This window comes from Oncorhynchus kisutch, linkage group LG8 (genome assembly GCF_002021735.2).
Source record: "Oncorhynchus kisutch isolate 150728-3 linkage group LG8, Okis_V2, whole genome shotgun sequence".
Lineage (NCBI taxonomy): Eukaryota > Metazoa > Chordata > Actinopteri > Salmoniformes > Salmonidae > Oncorhynchus > Oncorhynchus kisutch.
In genome coordinates, this window is record NC_034181.2 from 77,230,053 (window position 1) to 77,254,804 (window position 24,752).

At 41.5% G+C, this 24,752-nt stretch overlaps 1 protein-coding gene across 3 annotated transcripts in view; it reads right to left on the reverse strand.

Annotated features, from left to right (window-relative positions):
* Positions 1-19,557, reverse strand: part of LOC109886099 (nuclear factor of activated T-cells, cytoplasmic 3) — an 88,044-nt gene extending 68,487 nt beyond the window's left edge. For 2 of the 3 annotated variants that reach the window (XM_031831258.1, XM_031831257.1), the window contains exon 1: positions 19,098-19,557. In XM_031831258.1, the coding sequence (XP_031687118.1) occupies positions 19,098-19,188 (91 nt within the window). In that variant the 5' untranslated portion in view covers positions 19,189-19,557. Of the gene's footprint in view, positions 1-12,431; positions 13,161-19,097 lie in introns of those variants that run through there. The other variant, XM_031831260.1, reaches the window with a different exon arrangement.
* Positions 19,558-24,752: the final 5,195 nt, after the last annotated feature.

The following is a 24,752-nucleotide window of genomic DNA, read 5'->3' on the forward strand; positions in this document are numbered from 1 at the left end:
ATGTTGAAAACTGTTGGCTAAACAATGTCCAAGAACTACATAATACAACACTTTACAATGCAGAAAGATAACGTTACCGGTAGCTTACAGCTTTGTAGGCAAACTTTCCTTCCTAGCTTACAGCTGAAGCTAACGTCAATTCACTACCCTAGTACCGTGTTTGTGATTACATGCAGTATACAAACCATAACGCTAAATATTGCAGATTTCAAAGCTTTTTGTCATCAAAACTTTTATTAATTCACTTAATCTCCCCCGCCTCAGTTTCTCCAAGTCAAGATCATTTTTGCTCAGCATTTGTCTCTCTGTGTGTGAGAATGACGTCATGGGTCTTAAAGAGACAGCACAGACTTTGATCAAATAAGAGATTACTTCTTCTATGCACATTTAGTTGATCAGTACAATATAATAAGTCCCAAATGGAAGAGAAACAGATTGTTTTGATATCTACAGTCTCGTGAAATCAGTGAAAACAAGCTCAATAACTAAAAGGCATGCACACATCCTACTGAATATGATTTCATCTGTATTGTGAATAAGCCTAGGCTAAATCTTGATGACCCAGTTTATCAATAGACAAGAGATTTTCCATTCAAATAAATTATTACCATTATGTTGTCATGTAGTTATTTGTTTTACCAAAGCCAAATTGATTGTATGACTGACTCATTAATGGATACATTCAAAAATGTAATGACATCAACTGCCATTCTGTGACTTTGGCTAATATGCCTTCCTTTTTCCCTTGGTATTGTGATGGTATCAAGTAGTGTGATAGTAAACTGGTATTGGTATCAAAAATCTAAATACTGATATCGTGACAACACCCTTCAAAAAGGCACAGGATTGGTAGTTTCCCACGCAATTCAATAAATGTAGCCAATTCAATAAATGGTCAACGGTAGAAATCGAGTTAGACAAACCTGTAGGCCAATACTTTGTGAATCACATTGCATTAAAGAAATCCATTGGGAGGTATGAATTGAAAGTGGAAAACAATTCAGTTTACATTAGCCAGAAGTAAGCACTCAAAATACATTTGCCTGGATATTTAAAGTGCAAAGAAGCCAATATTCACTGCCAAATGCAGACATATTAAGAAGGGGTTACTTTCAAGGCAGTCATTTTCAATTGCATATTAATTAACAAGAGCAGGTCCACAAATACACCTCAGTTATTAAAATATCTATTGAATATTCTCTGTTTCCAAGAGCCTGCTGGAAAGAGAGAAAAAAAACTATCTGCCAACTGTGTTGTACGTGTACGTGTGTGTGTGTGTGTGTGTGTGTGGCACCTGTTGTGTTGTAAATGTACATCTCCCCCTCATTTAAATGCTGTTCTAAATGATTGAGGTGGCATGGCCAGCCATCAATAAATACTCAACCCTACCACACTGCAGGCTGCCAGCTCAGTTCATTAACATCACTCACTCAATGATGAGAGACAGAGAGAAATGGTCATGTCCCTGTCTTGTCTGGGACCAGTGACAGAGATACAGCAAGAACAGAGTCAGACACAACACATGAGCTAATTAACAAAGGAAGCAGTGAAGCCATCTGATCTCAATCCAATTTTCCCAGCAGTGGGACATTAAAGATCTTCTGGTTCTTATGAAGGGCTTTTTGTTTAATTCTATCAAGAACTGTCTACAAAATAATGTATCCGACAGATAGAGTGGGAAGGGCCCTATCTACATTCCTAACATACATGTTCATCGCGGTCATATCAAACTGTTCCCATGTGAAATGCAGTTTTGACAGTGGTGTTTTCCTGCTGATTGCATTATGAAATGAACATTCACCTGTAGCCAACTGCTTTGTGCGCATGGATGCACTTAAAATGTGAAGAACTCTGTCCCAGAGTCGGTTTGGAATAGGCTATTTCTGTCTCGACAAGCTGACCAATAGAATAGGTAACCTACACTTTTTTACGATAGTAGATTGACATAGGCTAGTGGTTTTGCTGTTTGCTACTCATCTTGTTGGCTGTGGAAAAGTAAATGTCATTCTAACATGTTCAAAGTCAACATCAGAATTTGTTAAGAAGGACCACATCATTGTTTTGTTAATATTAATTACCATATTCAAAATATTATTTCCGTCATTCTGTGCACAGTGTGTGGACACCCTAATGAGGTTACGCACCCAATGCAAATGGGTCTGGTAAATTTCACAAAATGTCCGGTGAATTAAAATGGCGCCGGTCAAATGTCCGGCACCATATTCTCCTAACGGAAACCCTGGGGCACGTTCGCTACAAAAATAACATTTTTTGTGACAAAACGATCAGTAGAGTTGAAAATGTGATGGAAACCCATTCGGTACATGAGAATTTAATCTCAAAAGTCATTTTTATTTGCACTACATCATCACTCACAGCCTTTTACTCACAACAAGTCAATTTGATGGAAACATCTCTGGCGGGAAAATGTGGATTTTAGAATATTCGCATGAAAATCGGTCGCCAATCTGATGGAAACATAGCTATTGTCAAAAGTGTCATCATTGTCCTACTTCCACATGGCATTGGAAAGGCCTGTGAAGTCTGACTGTACTTTATACAGCATATAGGCTACAATCTGTATGTGAGTGAAAGTGTGTTAAAATGCTCTGCATGACCAGTCTAAGGGAAGGGGAAAGAGGTTTACAGACAAAGAGGGGGAGGGTTGAGAGAAAAATACAGAAGGGGGAGGGAGAGAAGAAAGGGGGTGCTTCTGGGGGGAGGCAGGGGATAGACATGGGGAGGGAGGAGTGGAGTGGACCGGGTGCCCTGGCTCACACCCTTCTCTGAGACCAGATTAGCCCACTGGAACGCCACTGAATACCTGGTGAAGGGGCTCCCCTGGGGGTGTCAGACCCCAACCACCTGCTCTCAGGAGAAGAGGGGGATGGAGGAGAAAGGAGGAGGAGAGGGGGAAGGAGGAGAAGAGGAGAAAGGAGGAGGAGAGGGGGAAGGAGGAGAAGAGGGGGAAGGAGGAGAAGAGGAGAAAGGAGGAGGAGAGGGGGAAGGAGGAGAAGAGGAGAAAGGAGGAGGAGAGGGGGAAGGAGGAGAAGAGGAGAAAGGAGGAGGAGAGGGGGAAGGAGGAGAAGAGGAGAAAGGAGGAGGAGAGGGGGAAGGAGGAGAAGAGGAGAAAGGAGGAGGAGAGGGGGAAGGAGGAGAAGAGGAGAAAGGAGGAGGAGAGGGGGAAGGAGGAGAAGAGGAGAAAGGAGGAGGAGAGGGGGAAGGAGGAGAAGAGGAGAAAGGAGGAGGAGAGGGGGAAGGAGGAGAAGAGGAGAAAGGAGGAGGAGAGGGGGAAGGAGGAGAAGAGGAGAAAGGAGGAGGAGAGGGGGAAGGAGGAGAAGAGGGAGAAAGGAGGAGGAGAGGGGAGGAGGAGAAGAGGAGAAAGGAGGAGGAGAGGGGAAGGAGGAGAAGAGGAGAAAGGAGGAGGAGAGGGGAAGGAGGAGAAGAGGAGAAAGGAGGAGGAGAGGGGAAGGAGGAGAAGAGGAGAAAGGAGGAGGAGAGGGGAAGGAGGAGAAGAGGAGAAAGGAGGAGGAGAGGGGAAGGAGGAGAAGAGGAGAAAGGAGGAGGAGAGGGGAAGGAGGAGAAGAGGAGAAAGGAGGAGGAGAAGAGGAGAAAGGAGGAGGAGAGGGGAAGGAGGAGAAGAGGAGAAAGGAGGAGGAGAGGGGAAGGAGGAGAAGAGGAGAAAGGAGGAGGAGAGGGGGGAGAGGGTAGTCAGGGATGCATGTGGATCAGACAGGTCTAAGAAAGCTGGTCAACATGACCACAACCCTCCTGTCCCTGTTTTAGAACCATTATATCAACAAACTATCATTCAAATTCCCTCACACAGTCCGGCCCACGCATGCATGCACGCACACACCAACCCACAAAGGTTGAATTAATGGATCTATGATTTATGACATTGACGGAGCCTCATACGAGATATGAGTCAGTCCTCTGGAAAAGTTCCTGGTAAGACATGAGGTCAGATGAGTTAAACTCTCCTTTATCTCATCTGAACATCTCTTAATCTAACCAGACAATGAATAGAAAGCACAGCTGCTTTGGTCTAGCCTGGCCTGAGGCCCCTGATCCTCTCCTCCACTTCTGAGAGGCTGCAAGAGGATTGCGTCATACACAACTAAAGTTCCCCCACATCAGACTGCCGATCTGGTTAAATAAAGAGCCCTAAGAGGCTTTGCTGTTCCTAAGTTAATAATAGCTGGAAATCGCCTGGCAGTGGAGTTAAAGAGAAGTTTTGCTATAGGTGATGTAGGATAGGCCTCTCCGTGACACACCCCAGGGTCAACCATGTTGCATTCTGCACCATCCCCAGGCAACCTGACGTGCAGCCCCAGCTAAGAGGCCTCCGAGGTGGTCTCGACCTGCCTCAGACATCACCTTCTCTCTGGAGCCCTGGGGATTCTCACTGGTCTGGCCGCTCACGCCTATTCTCCTCTCCTTCCCCGGCACAGGCTCTCCTCATGGTCTACCCTGCCCTGGAGTGGGTCAGGGTCATCTGGTCATTATTACTGACACACGTCATGTCCTAAGAAACAGCCTCCGGTTATAGTAAGGGGATCTACCACTCTCGTGTTGCCTCGCTCTACCTCTCTCTCGGCGTGACAAATTCATCACCATGAACTGTTCTTTCATTTACCCTTTTTCTCTGTGCTGCTACACCTGTGTTGTGTGTGCGTGCGCTCATGCATGCGTTAGTGTGTACATACACTACCATTCAAAAGTTTGGGGTCACTTAGAAATGTCCTTGTTTTTGAAAGAAAAGCAACATTTTTGTCCATTAAAATAACATCAAAAGGATCTGAAATACAGTGGGGCAAAAAAGGTATTTAGTCAGCCACCAATTGTGCAAGTTCTCCCACTTAAAAAGATGAGAGGCCTGTAATTTATATCATAGGTACACTTCAACTATGACAGACAAAATGAGAAAAAAAATCCAGAAAAATCACATTGTAGGATTTTTTATGAATTTATTTGCAAATTATGGTGGAAAATAAGTATTTGGTCACCTACAAACAAGAAAGATTTCTGGCTCTCACAGACCTGTAACAACTTCTTTAAGAGGCTCCTCTGTCCTCCACTCGTTACCTGTATTAATGGCACCTGTTTGAACTTGTTATCAGTATAAAAGACACCTGTCCACAACCTCAAACAGTCACACTCCAAACTCTAGAGCTGTCAAAGGACACCAGAAACAAAATTGTAGACCTGCACCAGGCTGGGAAGACTGAATCTGCAATAGGTAAGCAGCTTGGTTTGAAGAAATCAACTGTGGGAGCAATTATTAGGAAATGGAAGACATACAAGACCACTGATAATCTCCCTCGATCTGGGGCTCCACGCAAGATCTCACCCCGTGGGGTTAAAATGATCACAAGAACGGTGCGCAAAAATCCCAGAACCACACGGGGGGACCTAGTGAATGACCTGCAGAGAGCTGGGACCAAAGTAACAAAGCCTACCATCAGTAACACACTACGCCGCCAGGGACTCAAATCCTGCAGTGCCAGACGTGTCCCCTTGCTTGAGCCAGTACATGTCCAGGCCCGTCTGAAGTTTGCTAGAGAGCATTTGGATGATCCAGAAGAAGATTGGGAGAATGTCATATGGTCAGATGAAACCAAAATATAACTTTTTGGTAAAAACTCAACTCGTCGTGTTTGGAGGACAAAGAATGCTGAGTTGCATCCAAAGAACACCATACCTACTGTGAAGCATGGGGGTGTAAACATCATGCTTTGGGGCTGTTTTTCTGCAAAGGGACCAGGACGACTGATCCGTGTAAAGGAAAGAATGAGTGTGGCCATGTATCGTGAGATTTTGAGTGAAAACATCCTTCCATCAGCAGGGGCATTGAAGATGAAACGTGGCTGGGTCTTTCAACATGACAATGATCCCAAACACACCGCCCGGGCAACGAAGGAGTGGCTTCGTAAGAAGCATTTCAAGGTCCTGGAGTGGCCTAGCCAGTCTCCAGATCTCAACCCCATAGAAAATCTTTGGAGGGAGTTGAAAGTCCGTGTTGCCCAGCAACAGCCCCAAAACATCACTGCTCTAGAGGAGATCTGCATGGAGGAATGGGCCAAAATACCAGCAACAGTGTGTGAAAACCTTGTGAAGACTTACAGAAAACGTTTGACCTCTGTCATTGCCAACAAAGGGTATATAACAAAGTATTGAGATAAACCTTTGTTATTGACCAAATACTTATTTTCCACCATAATTTGCAAATAAATTCATAAAAAATTCTACAATGTGATTTTCTGGATTTCTTTTCTCATTTTGTCTGTCATAGTTGAAGTGTACCTATGATAAATTACAGGCCTCTCTCGTCATTTTAAGTGGGAGAACTTGCACAATTGGTGGCTGACTAAATACTTTTTTGCCCCACTGTACAGTGTAGACATTGGTAATGTTGTAAATTACTATTGTAGCTGGAAACAGCTGATTTTTCATGATAAACTGATTAGCTAACAACGTGCCATTGGAACACAGGAGTGATGGTTGCTGATAATGGGCCTCTGTATGCATATGTAGATATTCCATAAAATCAGTTTCCAGCTACAATAGTAATTTACAACATTAACATTGTCTAAACTGTATTTCTGATCAATTTGATGTTATTTTAAATTGACAATTAAAAAATATATACTTTTCTTTCAAAATCAAGGACATTTCTAAGTGACCCTAAACTTTTGAACGGTGGTGTACGTGCACTCTACCTGTCCTCCAGGGCCACACAGGGCTCAGTCAGTGTGTGTGTGAGGCCTGGAGGTAACAGTAGTAACCTAACGCTGGGTTCCCTTTGTGTATCCAGGCAGGTTGATTAGACACACGTCTCTGTTTAGACCCCCTGCACACTGGGCTTTGTTCAGGGCCTGGCTCTCCTTTCTACTCTCCTCAAGAGCTGCTGACCAACACAGAGCCAGGGGCTGGAACAGTGGAGGACTCATTGACTGAAGCAGGACTTGCACTGAGTACTAATTAGCCATCCAACCAACTCTGAAATAACATAAAGAACAGTCCATTTCTAGCTCATCATTTCTGTTACTTACTGTACTAAAAGGCCATCTATCTACCCTCAACATTTTGCAGCAGCTTTTTAATGATACAATTGTATAACTATTACCATTTGTAATAGCTAAATTACACATCGTTACACAATTATAACCATTATTCAATAGTTTGGATATTGGTCAAATAATGCCTTGGATTTGATACGTCATCATTATCAGACAATAGTGACCACCTGAAGAACATATTTCCTTTCTGTTCTGCCTATCCAACAACTGAGCTGCCTGCCTGGCTGGCTACCTGCCCCCATTTCTAAACACAGAGGCTGTGACGCACAAGGCACGCATACTGTACTGTATATTACTGTTAGTAGGGCTGGCCTGGCCTACACCTGTGGCCCTCAATGCTGACTAGAGGGGGAGGAGTGGGGATGCCTCAAACCTCCCGTTGAACTCTGTATGTCGACTACGGTGTGTGAGAGAGGGGGAGGGAAAGAGAGAAGGGGGAGAGAGAGAGACAAAAAGAGCCTAGGAGTTATATAGAAATAGAAAATAGCTAAACATTTTGTTTTAAAGTTGTTTTAGTGTCACATACACCGGATAGGTGTTGTTTTGTCATGACTCCGACCGAAGGTGGCTCCCCTTCCCATTCGGGTGGTGCTCAGCGGTCGTCGTCACCGGCCTACTAGCTGCCACTGATTCTTTTCTCCCCCTCCTTATGTGTTTATTGATTACACCTGTTTTGAGTTGGTTGTAATTAGTTGGGCTTTATTAGTCAGCTGGTCCGCCCGTTTCTTTGTGTGGGATTGATTATTGTAACCCTGGTGTTTGTTACAGAAGAACGTGTTGGTTTATGTTCGTGTATAGTGCTGGACTGTTTTCTTTTTCGTTCCCCGTGTCTGGGGCATTTTGGTTTTGAGCACCCAGTGTTTAGTGGGGTGGCCGTGGTTCACCGTGTGTGCATTAAAAGAGCACTATATTGAACTCTGTTTTCCCTGAGCCTGACTTCATACTCACGACACCCAGTACGTTACAGTCAGCCATATTAGTACAGCTTGAGGGCACATCGACAGACTTGACAGATTTGACTCAAACCAGCGACCTTTTGGCTACTGGCCTAACGCTCTAACCGCTAGGCTACCTGCTGCTCCATTTAGTGATGGGCTGTACATAACTTGTGCAGTACAGCTCTAGGTAGGCCTAATCTACCATTTATTTGATAAATGATTTGACAGGATTGTAGCTTAGCACTGTCGGGACTTTGATGTTATTACTACTAGACCTACGCGGAGCATGAGGAATATAATCCATACTTTTGACCGCACTGACGGTCTGAAATAGTACATCCGGCCCCGTAGAGGCCCAATGAACCTGACGGCTAGTTTAGCCAACGCTAACACGTTTGTTAGATAAATAAAGCATCTCATGCTTAAATGATAACATTATAGGATAAACAGTGAGTGGCCCAGTGGCCACCTGAATTAAAAAGCCCCCAGTACAAAATGTTCACAGACAAAGGCTATTCATATAGCCTACTATAGCATTTAAACTAATTTTTGTTTACTTATTTAAATCAGTTAATATTAGTCCCATAAGACAAGAATTCCCTTTTGCATAAATGTTATGTTACATTTTTTTATATAGGCCTGGGTACATCTATTTTTCACATCACATATATTTATCCAGTTGCCTATGTACCAATAGGCTTCATACAGTCAACCGTGGTTGGTCACTGACTGTCAAACTACCCAGGCTGCATCCATTTGTTAACAGTGGTCAGGCAGTATGAGCGGTGACCCCCAGCTACAGTACATTAGATGATTGTCCTTTGAGCCGCGAATGCAGTAGTGACGATAACACAGCCCAACAACCTGCAATAACCCAGGGCAGATAGATAACATCAGTGGCTACTGCTCTGCTCACAGCACAACCTAGCCAGGGTGACATTTAAACAATATGCCTGTCCGCGCTGACTGTGCATACGCCTGATCCAGAGAAAGAGAAGGGGGAGGGGGGAAAGACAGGGGGAGAGCTAGGGAGAGGGAGGAGTGAAAGCAAGGGAGACAGAGCAGAGAAATACTATGTGGGAGTGAGAGTAAAACTGAAATCTGGGTTGACATTTGCAAACTGTGAGTCTGGAAAAGTGCAGAGACTGAACTAAATAGGAATATGATTTAACTGCCAAAATAGAGTGTGAAAGGATGGGGTGGCCCCAGAATGTGTGCACACACCTCTTAGTGCTCACATTGAATTTCAACTACAATATTTGTTTGTCTTCTATAAATAAAACTCAACGCAGTCAGTTGGAAAACAACTTGAAGGTGGAGCTGAGTAGATGAAGACGAAGGCCTACTGCATTAGGAGTCCTTCACTAACTCAGCATCCTTTAGGGTCTCTGGGCTGAGACAAGATTTAACAGACTCATATCATAATATGTACTATTTATCATATATATATATATAAAATCAATATAATCTCCTCCACTCCCCTCTCCAGTCCCTAGTGATGATGTCCCTCCTCTCAGGTTAATTACACAACTGTAACAGCAGCAGTAAGCTGCTGGCCCTGAGAGTGAATTGTGCAGCCATGGAGTGGAGAAGGAAGAGGTGGAGGGGGACCTTCGGGACAGTAAGAAGGAAGTGCAGTGTCCCTGGGTGGAGATATGGCCGCGCTGTCTGGGGGCTTGTAAAGTGGAAGGGAACCCTTGCACACTCACCGAGATCTTTCTCTGCACACCCACAAGGCCATGTTAAATGCCAGAGGGTAGATAGACAAATTGACATTTATATTTCACATTAGCTTCATCAAGGCTATTTTAATTTAATTCCCAAAGGCCCCCTCTCCACTAGACACTACACAGATATTTGTAGAAGGTTTGCATCATCATGTTACGCAAATTACCTCTACTGAAATGTAGGCCTAAATGGTTTCCCCCAACCAATCATAGTGTTACTCATCAACAGGCTACCGACATCAAACCATATCGAAATAAGTTGAAAGGTCATAAATTGTTCACAAACCCAAACTTTCCCACATTTTGTGAAAACTAAAAAAAAACATTATGAAAGTTTTGTTTAACTTCGGTGGTCCTTCGTGGGAAAATTGTCATCAAACTTTGTCATCAAAGTCTGGCATTCTCTGGATTTATGGTGCTTTCAAGGCAACTGGGAACTCTGGAAAAAAACAAGGTTGAATCATGATGACGTCAGTGATCTTCAGGTCAGAGCTCTAGGAAGAGGCCCGAGTTCCGGACATTCAATTCCGAGTTGGATGACCGTTCAAAACCTATTTTCCCAGTTGGACCTCGTTTTTTTCTCAGAGCTCCCAGTTGTCTTGAACTCATTGAAAACAGATTTCACAGTTCTGAGTTTCCAGTTGTTTTAAGTGCGACAGAAGTCATGCTGGATTGACAGCATGGCCAATGGTTGAATATTTATCCTTTTAATCTCAGAAAAAGAGACCCTTAAACCCTGACCACACACCCACTCCACTGAACAGCAGGCTATTGGTTGCTTTGCAATGCTTGTAGTTAGGCACTAATTCCTTCCAAAACACTCATTGTTGAATTTGCGATTTCCAACTTGCTGTGTAATGTTTATGTCCAATGGCCGATGCACAGATACATTTTATTTCTCTTCAATATTTCTCTTCATATGACAAGGATTAAAAATTATTTGCCAGTAGATTGTTGACTTGATTCATGATGATGACTGCTAGCTAAGATTTTCAAAGTATGATGTTGACAGTCCAATCAAAGCTGCTGTAGATGTGACTTGACGTCATTTTATCTGTGGCCAATGACCTTGAGCCTTCTTGGATGGGCACTTCTAATGTAACTCAATGGCAGCACCCAAGGGGCTTGAATTTTCAAGCTCTACCCTTAGATATGGCAGTGACCTAGTGTCCCCATGAGTGACAGAACACTGAGCCAATCAAGGCGCAACTAGAGAACATTACCAACCCCTACGCTCCATATATGTTCCGCTGGTTGCCCCACCACCAAAGAAAGCACTGAGCTAGGATGAAACACCTGTATTTTGTAGCTGCCTTACTCAAGTAAGCAAAATCGAGACCAAGTTTGAATTCGGCTTTATTAACTCAATTCATTTTTTATATATTGTTGTACATTGTTTGTAAACTGATACATGACATGTATTAATGTCACAATAACATACAAAACAGGCATCCTCCCCAAAAAGTAGGTTATTTTTATAGAAAGGTGGAGCTCAAAACAGATGGGGCACTGACTAAAACAGAGCTTACAGGCACAGCCTAGAATAAACTGGGATTCAGCAGCAGCAGCTCTTACTGAGACCAGTGCAATATGCCCCGCCTCTTCAAAGAGGACCAGAGAGGGGGAAAACTAAATGCAAGATTTCAACAACTTTCTCTTCTTCCCTCACATGTTGATACAGTGTAGCATGGCCAGTGGGAGCTTCAGTTACACTACATTTAAAGTAGACAGATGCCACACATAGCTGCTCGTGCCTCGCCCTGGGAAACAAACGTCTCTCTCATCACTCCAGACCAGGGCTCCTCCAGGCCAGACCCCCTCAGCTCAGCTCCACACTGTCCACTCTGGAGAGTTAGGGGGTTGGGGCACCCACCTGGCCAACTAGCCCACATATCCTCAGTGTTAACAAATCCAACCAGGGTTCACTGCTGGCTACCAAACTGTTAAGCCCTCTCACTCTAAGCTGTGTGCTCCACTGAACAGAGATAGGCTACAGTATGCCCCAAATACCTAATGTACTTTCAACATGTGGAGTCCTGCATAGAGTACAATACACAGCAGTTGAGACTGTAGTGTTAGTGGTCATAGTATGTTTAAAGGTGCACTATGCAGAAATTGCTCTAGTTGCTAAAGTTCTAATAGTTCGCCTAATTTCAGTTTATGAGACAAATAAAGCTAGTATAGACATTGTACAATCTAAATCTCTGTGAAATGTATTTTCCATAACCAAAAATATTGTATTTTCTGCTATTTGAAGTTGATGTACAAAACTGAAAGTGAAATATGCAAAAAAGAAACTTAAGAACGAGAAGCATAAAAATAGCGAACATAGAACAGATCTACTGCTTCTTAGACTTGCTGTCAATGAGAATTACAGCTCAAAAACACATATTTCTATGCGAATTGGGTCAGGTCACCCAAAAAGTTACAGATTGCAGCTTTAAGTCTTCACCACTCAGTTTAACCTTGGTTATAGGCCTGAATGTGACTCATTTTTCACAAAAGAAAACTCCATAAATTAGAGGAATAATGCTTTGTAATTTATAACTTGATACATTTTTAGTCTTCCAGACACACTTGATAAGGGTCCTGCAACACAGACCCAGTCCCTCATCTGAGCCGGTTACACCCCCACAACACACACAGCTGGCCAGAGTCTGGGAGTCGGACATACATTCACTCACCTGTTGACGTGGCGCACAACATTCTTCCGCTCCTAGCTCCCGTTAAACGGTAACGGTGAAGCAGTGTTGCTCTGTGGACTGGACAGCTTCAGACCTGGCTGCTTGCTGGGGGACTCCTGATCTAACAGAGCTGTCTGCAACCTGCCGCCTGCTGCCCTCTACCACTCTCCCTGAGAGCCCAATATAGTCCACCATGAGAGCGATGTAATTTCAGTCTTTCCCACGACTGAGACAGACAGAGCCAGGAGTCAAGTCCAGACAGATGAAGCTGGGGCAAGCACAAGAACAAACTAAAAGTCAAGAGCAACAGATCTCCTCCAAAAAAATGACAGACTGTCACTTAGTTGATTTCTTCACTGGGTTTCAGCTATGACGCAATACTACAACATTACAACATCAAACTCTGTACAAATTCCACTCTACAACATACCAACCGATGTACTAGCTTACACCAAATCAAGCCTGATTACAGTTAGTTTACGCCAAGATTGCCAGCATCTGGAGATTTCATTAGTCTGGATCAGGCTCTCTCTTAGATGGAAATAACTGGTGGTCTCCCATATCCTTCGTGGGTGAGGAGGGAGGGAGGGAGTGAGGAGAAGAAGAGGAAAAAGAGAGGAAGCATGCATGGTCCTTGTTGAGGCTTGCACAGCGCTGAGGTGGTACGATGATGACAGACCCAGAGCTGCCAGACAGGCCACCGGATGTGAGAGAAAAAGGTCCAGAGAGAGAAAGAAGACAAAAAACGGTAAGAGAAAGTAAAGAGAGCGAGACGGAACCTTTCCCTGTTCCCCTTAACAACAGGGGGGAGGGGGAGATGCCCACTCCCCCTTTGTCATTGCACTACAATCTAAAGCCCACATGGCATGTCTGGGCACTGTAGACTGCCACCACCTCTAGAGGTCGACCGATTATGATTTTTCAATGCCGATACCGATTATTGGAGGACCATAAAAGCCGCTACTGATTAATTGGACGATTTTTTATTTATTTTTATTTGTAATAATGACAATTACAACAATACTGAATGAACACTTATAATACAATATAATACATCAATAAAATCAATTTAGCCTCAAGTAAATAATGAAACATGTTCAATTTGGTTTAAATAATGCAAAAACAAAGTGTTGGAGAAGAAAGTAAAAGTGCAATATGTGCTATGTAAGAAAGCTAACTTTTCAGTTCCTTGCTCAGAACATGAGAACATATGAAAGCTGGTGGTTCCTTTTAACATGAGTCTTCAATATTACCAGGTAAGAAGTTTTAGGACTATTTCCCTCTATACCATTTGTATTTCATTAACCTTTGACTATTGGATGTTCTTATAGGCACTTTAGTATTGCCAGTGTAACAGTATAGCTTCCGTCCCTCTCCTCGCTCCTCTCTGGGCTCGAACCAGCAACAAAACGACAATTAGCGCGCGCTAACTAGCTAGCCATTTCACTTCGGTTACACGAGCCTTAGCTCAGGAGTTGATAGGCTTGAAGTCATAAACAGTGCAAGGCTTGAGGCACAACGAAGAGCTGCTGGCAAAACGCATGAAAGTGCTGTTTGAATGAATGTTTACGCTCCTGCTTCTGCCTATCACCGCTCAGTCAGATACGTGTATGCTTGTATACTCAGTCAGATTATTTGCAACGCAGGACACGCTAGATAATATCTAGTAATATCATCAACCATGTGTAGTTAACTAGTGATTATGATTTATTGTTTTTTATAAGATCAATTTAATGCTAGCTAGCAACTTACCTTGGCTTACTGCATTCGCGTAACAGTCTCCTTGTGGAATGCAACGAGAGAGAGGCAGGTCGTTATTGCTTTGGACTAGTTAAATGTAAGGTTGCAAGATTGGATCCCCTGAGCTGACAAGGTGAAAATCTGCCGTTCTGCCACTGAACAAGGCAGTTAACCCACCGTTCCTAGGCAGTCATTGAAAATAAGAATGTGTTCTTAAGTGACTTGCCTAGTTAAATAAAGATTAAATAAAGGTCTAAAAAAAAAAACTCTCGACTACCACTCAATAGGGACCACACTCCCACCACCACTAGACTGCCACCCAATGGGGCCCTCACCTCACCAGCCACCTTCTCTGACACCTTTTGTGTCATACGGCCATGGCAGTTTGGAAGGATGAGAAGACAGACAGGGTCAAAAGGCTCCTAAAAGGTTTAGTGTTACATCTTCACTTTTCACTGTACACAGCCTCGCTCAATACCACATGAGCACACTAGCTACCATGTAGGGATAGAAAAAGAGTAACAGTTTGTTTCTTAAATATCATAAGGGAAAAAAAGGACCATATTAAAGTATATCTATAGTTTATCCCCACTACTCTCGAGTTTCAGTGAGAAGTGAATACCCTTTAAATGAATAACCTTGTCAAAGTGACAGGTTGCTACTTTAGACTAATTTAGGCCTAATCCTGGCAGTAGAGTTGAACATTCTGTCAAATTGTTATTTGATTTGAAGGACTTATTAGTCCATGTTTTTCCCTCTTCCATTCAACACCGTTGTAGGCCTACAGTAGTGGAGGAAAACCCTTCAGCATTGACTGAGTTAGGCTACTGTCTTTTACTACATCACTCACTGGAATGCCTCACTTCAAAGGGAACTGCATTTCCTGAACAACAAATCACGAGAGAGAGAGAGAGAGAGAGACAAAGCCCTCACCTACAGAGAGATTAACCTAGAGAAGAGTCCCCTCAGCCAGCTGGTTCTGGGGCTCTGTGGAGTCTGTTTGTGAACAGAGCCCCAGTACCAGCTGGCTGAGGGGACTCTTCTCTAGGACAGCAACATAATTAGACCCAACAAAATTATGAGAAGGCAAAAAGATAACCATTTAACACATTGGAAAGACTCAACCAAAAAACAGAGCAAAATGGAACGCTATCTGGCCCTATACAGAGAGTACACAGAGTCACAATACCTTGCCACTTTGACTGACCCCAAATTAAGAACATCCTTGACTATGTACAGACTCAGTGAGCATAGCCTTGCTATTGAGAGAGGCTGCCATAAGCAGACCTGGCTCTCAAGAGAAGACAGGCTATGTGCACACTGCACACAAAATGAGGTGGAAACAGCTGCACTTCCTAACCCCCTGTAAAATGTATGACCACATTAGAGATACATATTTCCCACAGATCACACTGACAAAGAATTTCAAAACAAATCAAACATTGATAAACTCCCATATCTGTTAGACAAAATACCTCAGTTTGCAATCTCTTCAGCAAGATGTGTAGCCCATTGCCATTGATCAAAGGGCAGCCAGTGGATATACCACTAATATTTATCTTTCCCTACTATTCGTACTACAACTATTGGGACATTGCTAAAATACTGTACATAGCTGATAATAAAACCTTTTTAAACCTTTTTGAATGCAATATTTACTATTAAATTCAAATAGTTTTTTGTTGATGTTGTTTTGTGTCTTCTCAGGTTTGTTTATTTCACGTGCTTTGGCAATGTAAACACGTTTCCGATGCGAATAAAGCCTTTGAAGAGAAAGTCCAAGCTTGGCACAGTGCAGTCTTCTTAATCACATGTTTATTCACAGTGGTAAGACCTACTGCGGTAAAGCAGACTGAAAAGTTAAGAAATGGGGTGGGTCTAGACTACATAGGCTCATGTGTTTTTTCTCAATGGTTCTTACACTAACGTTTACTATTCAATTAGGCTATGTAAACAAACAGCTGGGTACTACATACCTTACTGACAGGATTCAGAGAGTGACTGAGAATAACATGTCTGTCACTACCTGTAACTAAGGTATAGCCTACTGTTCTATTTGAGAGGATGGAAATCTGCTGGGCTATTTCTCTGGGTTCATAGTTACTTTATTAATAACCATATAATTGCTGTTAACAGTACGATCCTCTGTGATGAACAATCATAATAGCACAGTTCAAGAAATTAAATAAATACAAATGTAGGAAATAGAGGTGCTCCAGGTTGTTCTAGAGAGCCCTGACTTGTGTGAGTGAGGCTAGGGCTGAGGAGGAAGGCGAGAGAGAGGGCGAGAGAGAGGGAAAGAGAGAGAGGCTAAGGCTGAGGAGGAAGGAGAGAGAGAGCGAGAGAGAGAGAGAATGAGAGAAAGAGGCTAGGGCTGAGGAGGAAGGCGAGAGAGAGGGAAAGAGAGAGAGAGAAAGAGAGAGAGAGAGTAAGCGAGAAAGAGAAAGAGAGGCTAAGGCTGAGGAGGAAGGAGAGAGAGAAAGAGAGAAAAAGAGACTAGGGCTGAGGAAGGAAGGAAGGAAGGAAGGAAGGAAGGAAGGAAGGAAGGAAGGAAGGAAGGAAGGAAGGAAGGAAGGAAGGAAGGAAGGAAGGAAGGAAGGAAGGAAGGAAGGAAGGAAGGAAGGAAGGAAGGAAGGAAGGAAGGAAGGAAGGAAGGAAGGAAGGAAGGAAGGAAGGAAGGAAGGAGTGAGGCCAAGTGTGACACAGTGCAGTCTTCTTAATCACATGTTTATACACAGAGATAAGACCTACTGCGGTAGAGTTGGTCAGACTGAAAGCTTACTAGCAGTGCTCCAGGTTGTTCTAGCGAGCCCTGACTTGTGTGAGTGAGGCTAGGACTGAGGAGGAAGGAGAAAGAGAGAGAGCAATTAAACTTGGAGCCATACCGTTCTACTCACCGTTACTCTGGTTCTGTGTCTCTGCGTTACACTCCAGTTATTCATGTGAACAGGCACTAGCCATACGGGCCAAGGCACACAGTCCAACCAGATAAAAACCACTTGCACAGTGGCGTTTTTATTCCTTGACTTATTCCAAAAACACTTTTTTCACTTTTCCCTACTCGTCTCCAAATTAGACTTTTTTTATAATCTAGGGAAAAATTGATTGCGGCGGAGAAAGGACTAGCAAAGCCTTGGATTCATAGTATTGCGAGAGCTTCATGAAAAGGGCAGAGCTAGGCTTAACTCTGTCTAACTCTGCAGATATTGGTCCTATTTAATCAAAACTGGTAATCAAGCTTTCAAGATAAAATGTAAGTTGCAGTCGCCCTACACTGAATTTACGGTTTGAATTAAAACAGTTTGCAGTTGTGCTTCTTTTAGTTTCACAGAATCCAATCATGCATTCTAGCTATGTGAAAGACAGATGCTTTTGAAATAGCATGGAACTCCCAGATCTGTGGTTATGAATGAATGAATGAATGAATGGCAGCTTGCTTGTCTTCTCTTGTCTCAGAATGGTTAAACCCCTTGTCTAGTCTTGTTTCCAAAACAACTGTCCAAAATACACAAACAAAACACAAATAGAATATTGTGGAATGATGCATCACCAGACTTCCACAGATCTGGTTCTTTCTCTGCACACCTGGTCACACTGAGATTCTGATATGAACCCCCACCTTCTCACACACACACACACACACACACACACCTCTATCTGTGAGAGTCAAATACTGTATTGGGCCACTGTGGCCGGCAAACTGGGCGCAAACTGTAGAGATGATTGAAATTTCTTTGGACTTACTGGCCAAAGAAATTATGCAAAAAAACCTGTTTAAACTAGGTTGTGAGGTGTCTTGTATACTGGGAAATATGTAGTTTCAGTTTATTAATTCAATTTAATTTATTGTGTTGTTTATTGTTGTAATGGAGTTGTCAAGCTGCATAGTCAACGTACCAAATACTCTCATTTAAACATACACCTTAAACATTTATCTGCATTACAAATTAATAGTTAAAGGGAGTAATACTACTTGATGTAATAACCTCTTAATTTATGAGGTCATTTAGAATAACTAAGCAGAAAAATAGAGAATATTTGCTTGCTTGTAATACTAATAACTATAATATTACATTCACTATATTGCTATTTATGTCTAATTGTTGTACTTTAAGTTCTATTCAGTATTATGATCAACAACATCGATTGCATGGCCACTAACGTTACTAACTAGTTAGATTACAAATGGAAGAGTTGTGAATGCATGCATGGTAAAGTTTCTTACAATATGACGTTCCCAATGCTGCCAAGTTCATGGCATTGCTTTTTCAAACCTATTCAATTCGTTTTCTGAAGCATAAGCGATAATAAAATGGATTGATTGGAGCGAATGTTTGAAACAAGTAGTAGAGCTGATAGGCAAGCATAATGCATTCTTGTTAAACTCGGTGTCTGAATAACTGACAGCTGTGTCCTCTCGTGAGCTAGCTATCTTACCTACTCAGCTGCCAAGCTAGTCTTTTGAAATACATTTCTAGCTAGCTACATTATTATTTATGCTAGGAGCCACATACACATTTCAGCATGTGCTGCAGTATTTAAATATATTATTTATACATTATTTAGTACAGTCTTGCAACTTTTGGTGGGAATTAGATAGTTAGCATGAGGACACCGCTATTTGACAGCTGCTGTCGCGCGCTTGTTTGCTGTTTAGGCTCATGTTCCTAAAACCCCATATTTTAACTGTGGAAAAGTCCGTGTGTAACTGCACATACAAAAATAGAAAAGACTAATGTTGATGTTTAGCCTACTTATTCTACTTTCTGCTGCCAGAACATTTCCTAGCTTGTTCACATTAGCTAATCTGTTGCAACCAATGCCCCTTCTGCAATGTTCTTGTTGTTTGCAATGTCATCGCATCTGTGCACTCTTCTACGTCAAGAGAAGTTTACTGGGTATTCGCAGCAAAGATCAAATTCTAACCTGCGGGGCCTAGCGACTGCTGTTGGCCGTCCTCTCCGAAGATCAGCCTGAAGTCCAGCTCCTCATTACCAGTGCAATTTGCAGTAGTCATCGGGGTTGACAGCTCGGGTTCACCCGTCACACGAACGACGGCTAATGCAAAATACTATTTTAAATGTCACAACATTTACAGAACTAACGTTAACTGAAACAACAAAACTTGTTTAATTTAGCAAATCAAAATTGTAGCGAGCAATCGACCCGCGAGCGGCGTTAACTAGTTTTTCTTCCTTGATTAGAAATCCAAAAATGATTCTTCCTCCCCGGCGACGTGTGGTAATAAAATGCTCGTTAAACTTTTGATTGTCCTACGAGTCTACTCTTTTGTCCTTGCGAACGTTAAATTGATTTATCGCTGTTTGGTGTCAACAAGACAGACAAGGTTGTCGGTGAAACTGACTCTCACTGGAGCGCCTTCTATCCCAACTTTTACTAACTGCGCGTGACAGGGCAGTTCCAGTAGTGACGTCAGCAAACCCGGGAACACAACAGAGCGCTGGCACTCTGTCTCTCAATTCAATTCAGAGGGCTTTATTGGCATGGGAAACATACAGTATGTTTACATTGCTAAAGCAAGTGAAATATATAATAAACAAAAGTTAAATAAAAAATCAGAAATTAACAGTAAACATTTATCTCACACACACACCCACAAACACGGATAAGGCTGGCAAGAGCTCCTAGGATATGTAGTTAAATCTCATATTGAAACTCATTGTCTCAACATGAACCTTATTATAGCGTATAATACAGTTATCTAGATGTACAGCACTGTTGTCCTACTCGGATTTAATCTAAATGAAATTACACTTAATCTGAGATCATAACACATTTTCATTTATAATGTCTCAATCCCTATTTTGAATGTATGCAGGCTCTCATATACTATTGGCCTACATCTCTACCAGACACAATTACAGTTTAAACGGACCATGCTGGCTCCAATTAACTAAATGTTCTGTGTTCACGTTGCCTTTTGGGCTATAGGAATTCAACAGACTGCCTGCCCCAAGGTCTATGCAATAGTTCTGCATGTCGATGATAAAGTCTGTGACATATGCATTAGTATTAAATCTGTCTTTATACTAAGTAGGCCATCACACTTTCCTGGAATGCATTGCTTATGTGATTAGTTCAATATATCCTATACCCTAAAGCAGGGATCATCAACTAGATTCAGCCGCGGGACGATTTTTTTTCTTGAGCAGATGGTCAGGGGGCCGGAACATAATTACAAATCATTTGTAGACTGCAAATTGACCGCAAGAAGCCCAAACAGATATACCATTTGACTAAAACATTTCAAACCTTGCTTACATTTTTATATGATCACATATACAGTTTGTCTCTATTATGCGTGGGAATACTTTGGAACAGATTTCCAAAATTAAAATCACGTGGAGCTGATTTGCTGGTGTTTTTACAGTCTTTTATGTCCAACATTTATAAAAATGGGCCGCCAGTCGCGGAACCCTTCCCGATAGACTATACGGATCGTTTTTCTGGCCTGGGCAGATCAAGTAAACCTTTAGACCCTTTCGTGGTGAGCAGATTTCACAATCACTTTAATTGTATCACTGCCAACCATTCTGTGCACCATTAGATTAAACCAAATTATAGCCAACCTTCAACCCTTCTCTCTTAACTATATATATATATATATATATATATATATATATATATATATATATATATATATATATATATATTACTTTAACTGAACGAAAGCTTAAAAATGATAACAGTGAATGAAAGCTGAGGGTCACATTATAAATACAAATATATATATATAATAATTCAAGAGTGCAATGTACAGATCAGAAATAGTGCAATAACTTTAGCTCAGATAGAGCCTTGCACTACTGGGTTTCAACTGGTAAAGAAAGCTAAGAAGAGCTACTGGGAATTATTGCAGGGTGAATCTGATGGTAGAATAAATAAGAAATAAACCCAGCAGCTCAGAGAGTTGTTCCTCCTGATAGTATCAAGATTTCCCCTCTGTGACCCAGCCATCTACTTATGCAAAGCTATACTGGATAACTTAGGGCCTTCTCTATAAGCCTCTGTACTGTTGTGGCTTTGATTGATGTACTGGAAGTGCAACAATAAAAGTTGCTGGTTATTGATTAAAGATACAGCAATATAAATATGTCAAACAGGGACATTCTCCTAACCTCATAGTGCAATACATAGCTACATTAGTTAGAATATTAATTTCTACATCATAAAAATGAATTGCTCAATTGGTAAAAAAAGATCAGAGAGGTTCCATTACATCAGAGGTTTAATAACATCAGAGCAGTTTAATAACATCAGAGAGGTTTAATCACACCAGAGAAGTTTGATCAAACCAGGGAGGTCCAATAATATCATAGAGGACAGTTGAATATCCCCTCACACTGGATTACATCGTTCAACAATGGAAACCGTAAAGTGCCGATGTCTGACTCTATATGACATATGCACAGGAGTTATACATCAACAGAAATCAAAGGGAAATGTCCTTTACTGCTAATTTCTCCACAATAATACATTAAGTACATGAATATGACTTTATAGAACCGACATAAATGATTAATTGATAACTCTTCTTGGACATTGTTCATATTTGTGGAGTTTAGGGGAATATATTCCAGTAGTGATATAGGCCTATATAGAAAAATATGAATTTTTCTGCAGCTGTCTGGGGTGCATTGAGACAGAACACCTGCATACACAGAATCCTCTTATTGAATATTCGTGAAAGATAACGGATACAGCAAAGATAAGAAAAAAACAAGAGAATGTTTTTGTTTGACACATGTGGGCGTACAGACGCTGAAGTTCACAAAAACAATGCGGAAAAAAAGATCACATTTCCTGTGGTCTAAATTTCCAAGCAAAAGCACTCACTACCTCACTGACATTCACTGTATGCCATCAGCTGGCGAAATTGAAATCGATTACAAAATATACTCGTTTGAGATCATACTGATAAAACTGCTATAGGTATGTTACCTTGACAGTTCATGGTTGAGTTCATTTAGAAATGACAGTTTAATTCACAAGACAATTCAGTGTTGAAGCATAACCCTCTTTTGGTACATTAGGCAACAAACTAATCACTGCATTTTATCGCTGCAATATTGATATTATGGGAAAATGATTGGATTTATATAGGACAAGGGTGTTATGTACAAAGATGTTATGTGGTCAAAATAGAGAAATAACATAATTTACTAACCTTGAAGTTCCCTGATGTTATTTCATAAAAGTTATTTTGAACATTCAGTTTTAATAAACCATATTCAAAAAATATTTTAATAAGATTTAAAAAGTAAATAACAGATTTAGCTCTTGTCTACCTCACAACCTGTCCAACACTGTAAACACTGACTCAGTAGGATTTGTATGCATTCTCTTTTGTATGGTAGGTTATTATTTGCTTTATTGACATCTGTATGAGTACAATGCAGAATGCATGGGTATGTATGGTATGTAATGTATATGATCGTCATGACCCCAAGGCATTATAACACTACTGCTGTAAGAGCATGTCTCCAGACCCACTACTGGTTGCTGCTTAATTCAGGTTACCCGTGTGCCTCTTATCTTCTCATCTTACCTTTAAAGGGAGAAGATAAAGAACACAGTGCACACAAATTGTGTGGGAGGGTGTGGATGTGGTTAACGATATTAAGTTCTCGTAAAGAAAGTAGTGAGGGAAAAAATAAACCCTCTACCCCCTCACTTGTCCTGTGTGTGAGAGAGGTATGTGAGGCTCTCTTTCAAGGATTGAGGCTTGTGCTTCTGCACAGCATAGTACACAGACTGCACAACGATGCATCACCTTGACTGACATGAGCCATAATATGGGTTAAATATTGACTGTTATTATTATATTGCACAAGAATCTGTCTGAATTCCTCACTTGAGGAAGGAGGCTTATTTCTAACTTTCTAAATATCGGAGAAGACAGGATTATTTCAGATGTATTTTTTCTGAATTCTAAAGGATTTTCTTTAGGCCTGCTTGTTTGTATTGAAATACAGAACCACAAGAAAGCAAATGGCAGGAATATATCTATTTCATATTGGTAGATAACTGAACTGAGTATAACAGTGAAAAGCATTTTGATTGAACACCTAAGTGAAAATAGCTACATGTAGACACCATGTAGCCTATTCATAATCGTTTTACATTTCAATTGAACCTTTATTTAACTATGAAAAAATGCAAAAGTATACTGGAAAAATTGGCTGAGAAATTGGTACAAACATTCTGAAGAAGATTGTAAAATGCATACACAGGATAGACATTGAGTGGAGCATACGACAGGTTTTGTGGTTTACGGGTTTGACTTACTGGTTTTCATCCTTGATGTAGGCTGCCCTCCACTGTTGACTGAAAGAACAACAGCAAAATCAATCAAGACCCAACATTATTTGCCTCTCCTCACTGCTCACTTCTTTCCCGTAGTTCTCTCGAATACTGTCAAAGCTCTTCTATTTTTCCTCTTTTTGCCACCAGTACTGTTCTGGATAGCAATGTCAGAGTGTTGCCCAACGCTTGAACCAACAGTCAACACGTGACACAGTCAGGCACCCTATTACTGGCAGCGTATGTGTGATGTTCTGATGCTTCAGAAAATCAATCAGACAACCGGTTCATTCAGAGCATGGGAACTGTGCCTGGTGAGGGATCAATACTGGTGACAGATCAGTAATTACTGAACCACAGAGATCATCAGAGGCAATCCTCATCATCAGGTCCAGGGTGAATAGAGCTATGAGCTCATCATGTGGGTTGTACCATCACATTGGCTTTGATCTAGGGTGGAGAGAAGTTCAATACATGTATGACTTTATTGTTTGTTTTTTAGTGTATAAATGTACAAGTCTATTCTATTTTATGAAGTATGTTCTTTTAGGTCAGCGGTGTCAAAGGAGACCTGAATGGGCACTGGTCCTGGAGGTCACCATAAGGTTATCGCAAAATATCGATTTTAATATAAATGATTATAAAATAGTTCAAACAGGTATGGGCTGGGGATTTAGAATGCTAAAAAAGGTCCACAGGTTGTCAGTGGCTCTTCAGTACAATAGTCTACAATAATGATTTAGTACATGTATCATCATGGCAGAGCACAGATAGAAGCTCATCAAACTAGTCTCCCACACATATGTACACAGCAAAGTTGAACCATACTAGTAAGGCTCAATATCAAAATGGTCTTAAGACAGATACATGCATAATTGAATTGAACAATTAACCCAGTATTGAAACACAATAATGACGTGGCTGTCTATCTCTAATCCACACAGCCAAACTCAAGTTGTACTCAAGTACAATAATACATTAACAGAAAACATAAATATAAGACTGATCCCACTGTGGATGGAAGTTGGCCCACACATTTTACCCTGTTCCATTTGAGTACTCCACAGGTAGCCGACACATACTATTAAAAACGTTCCATAATATACATTACATCTAACATACCTTCTAAACAGCAAAATGTCATAAAAACAAAAACTGGAGAGCAATTTTTTTGTTGTTGAAATGTCCATTCTATATATTAGATTTCTATCTGGGCTACCCGTTCTATTCAATAAGGAAGGCGTCATCTCTTGCGAC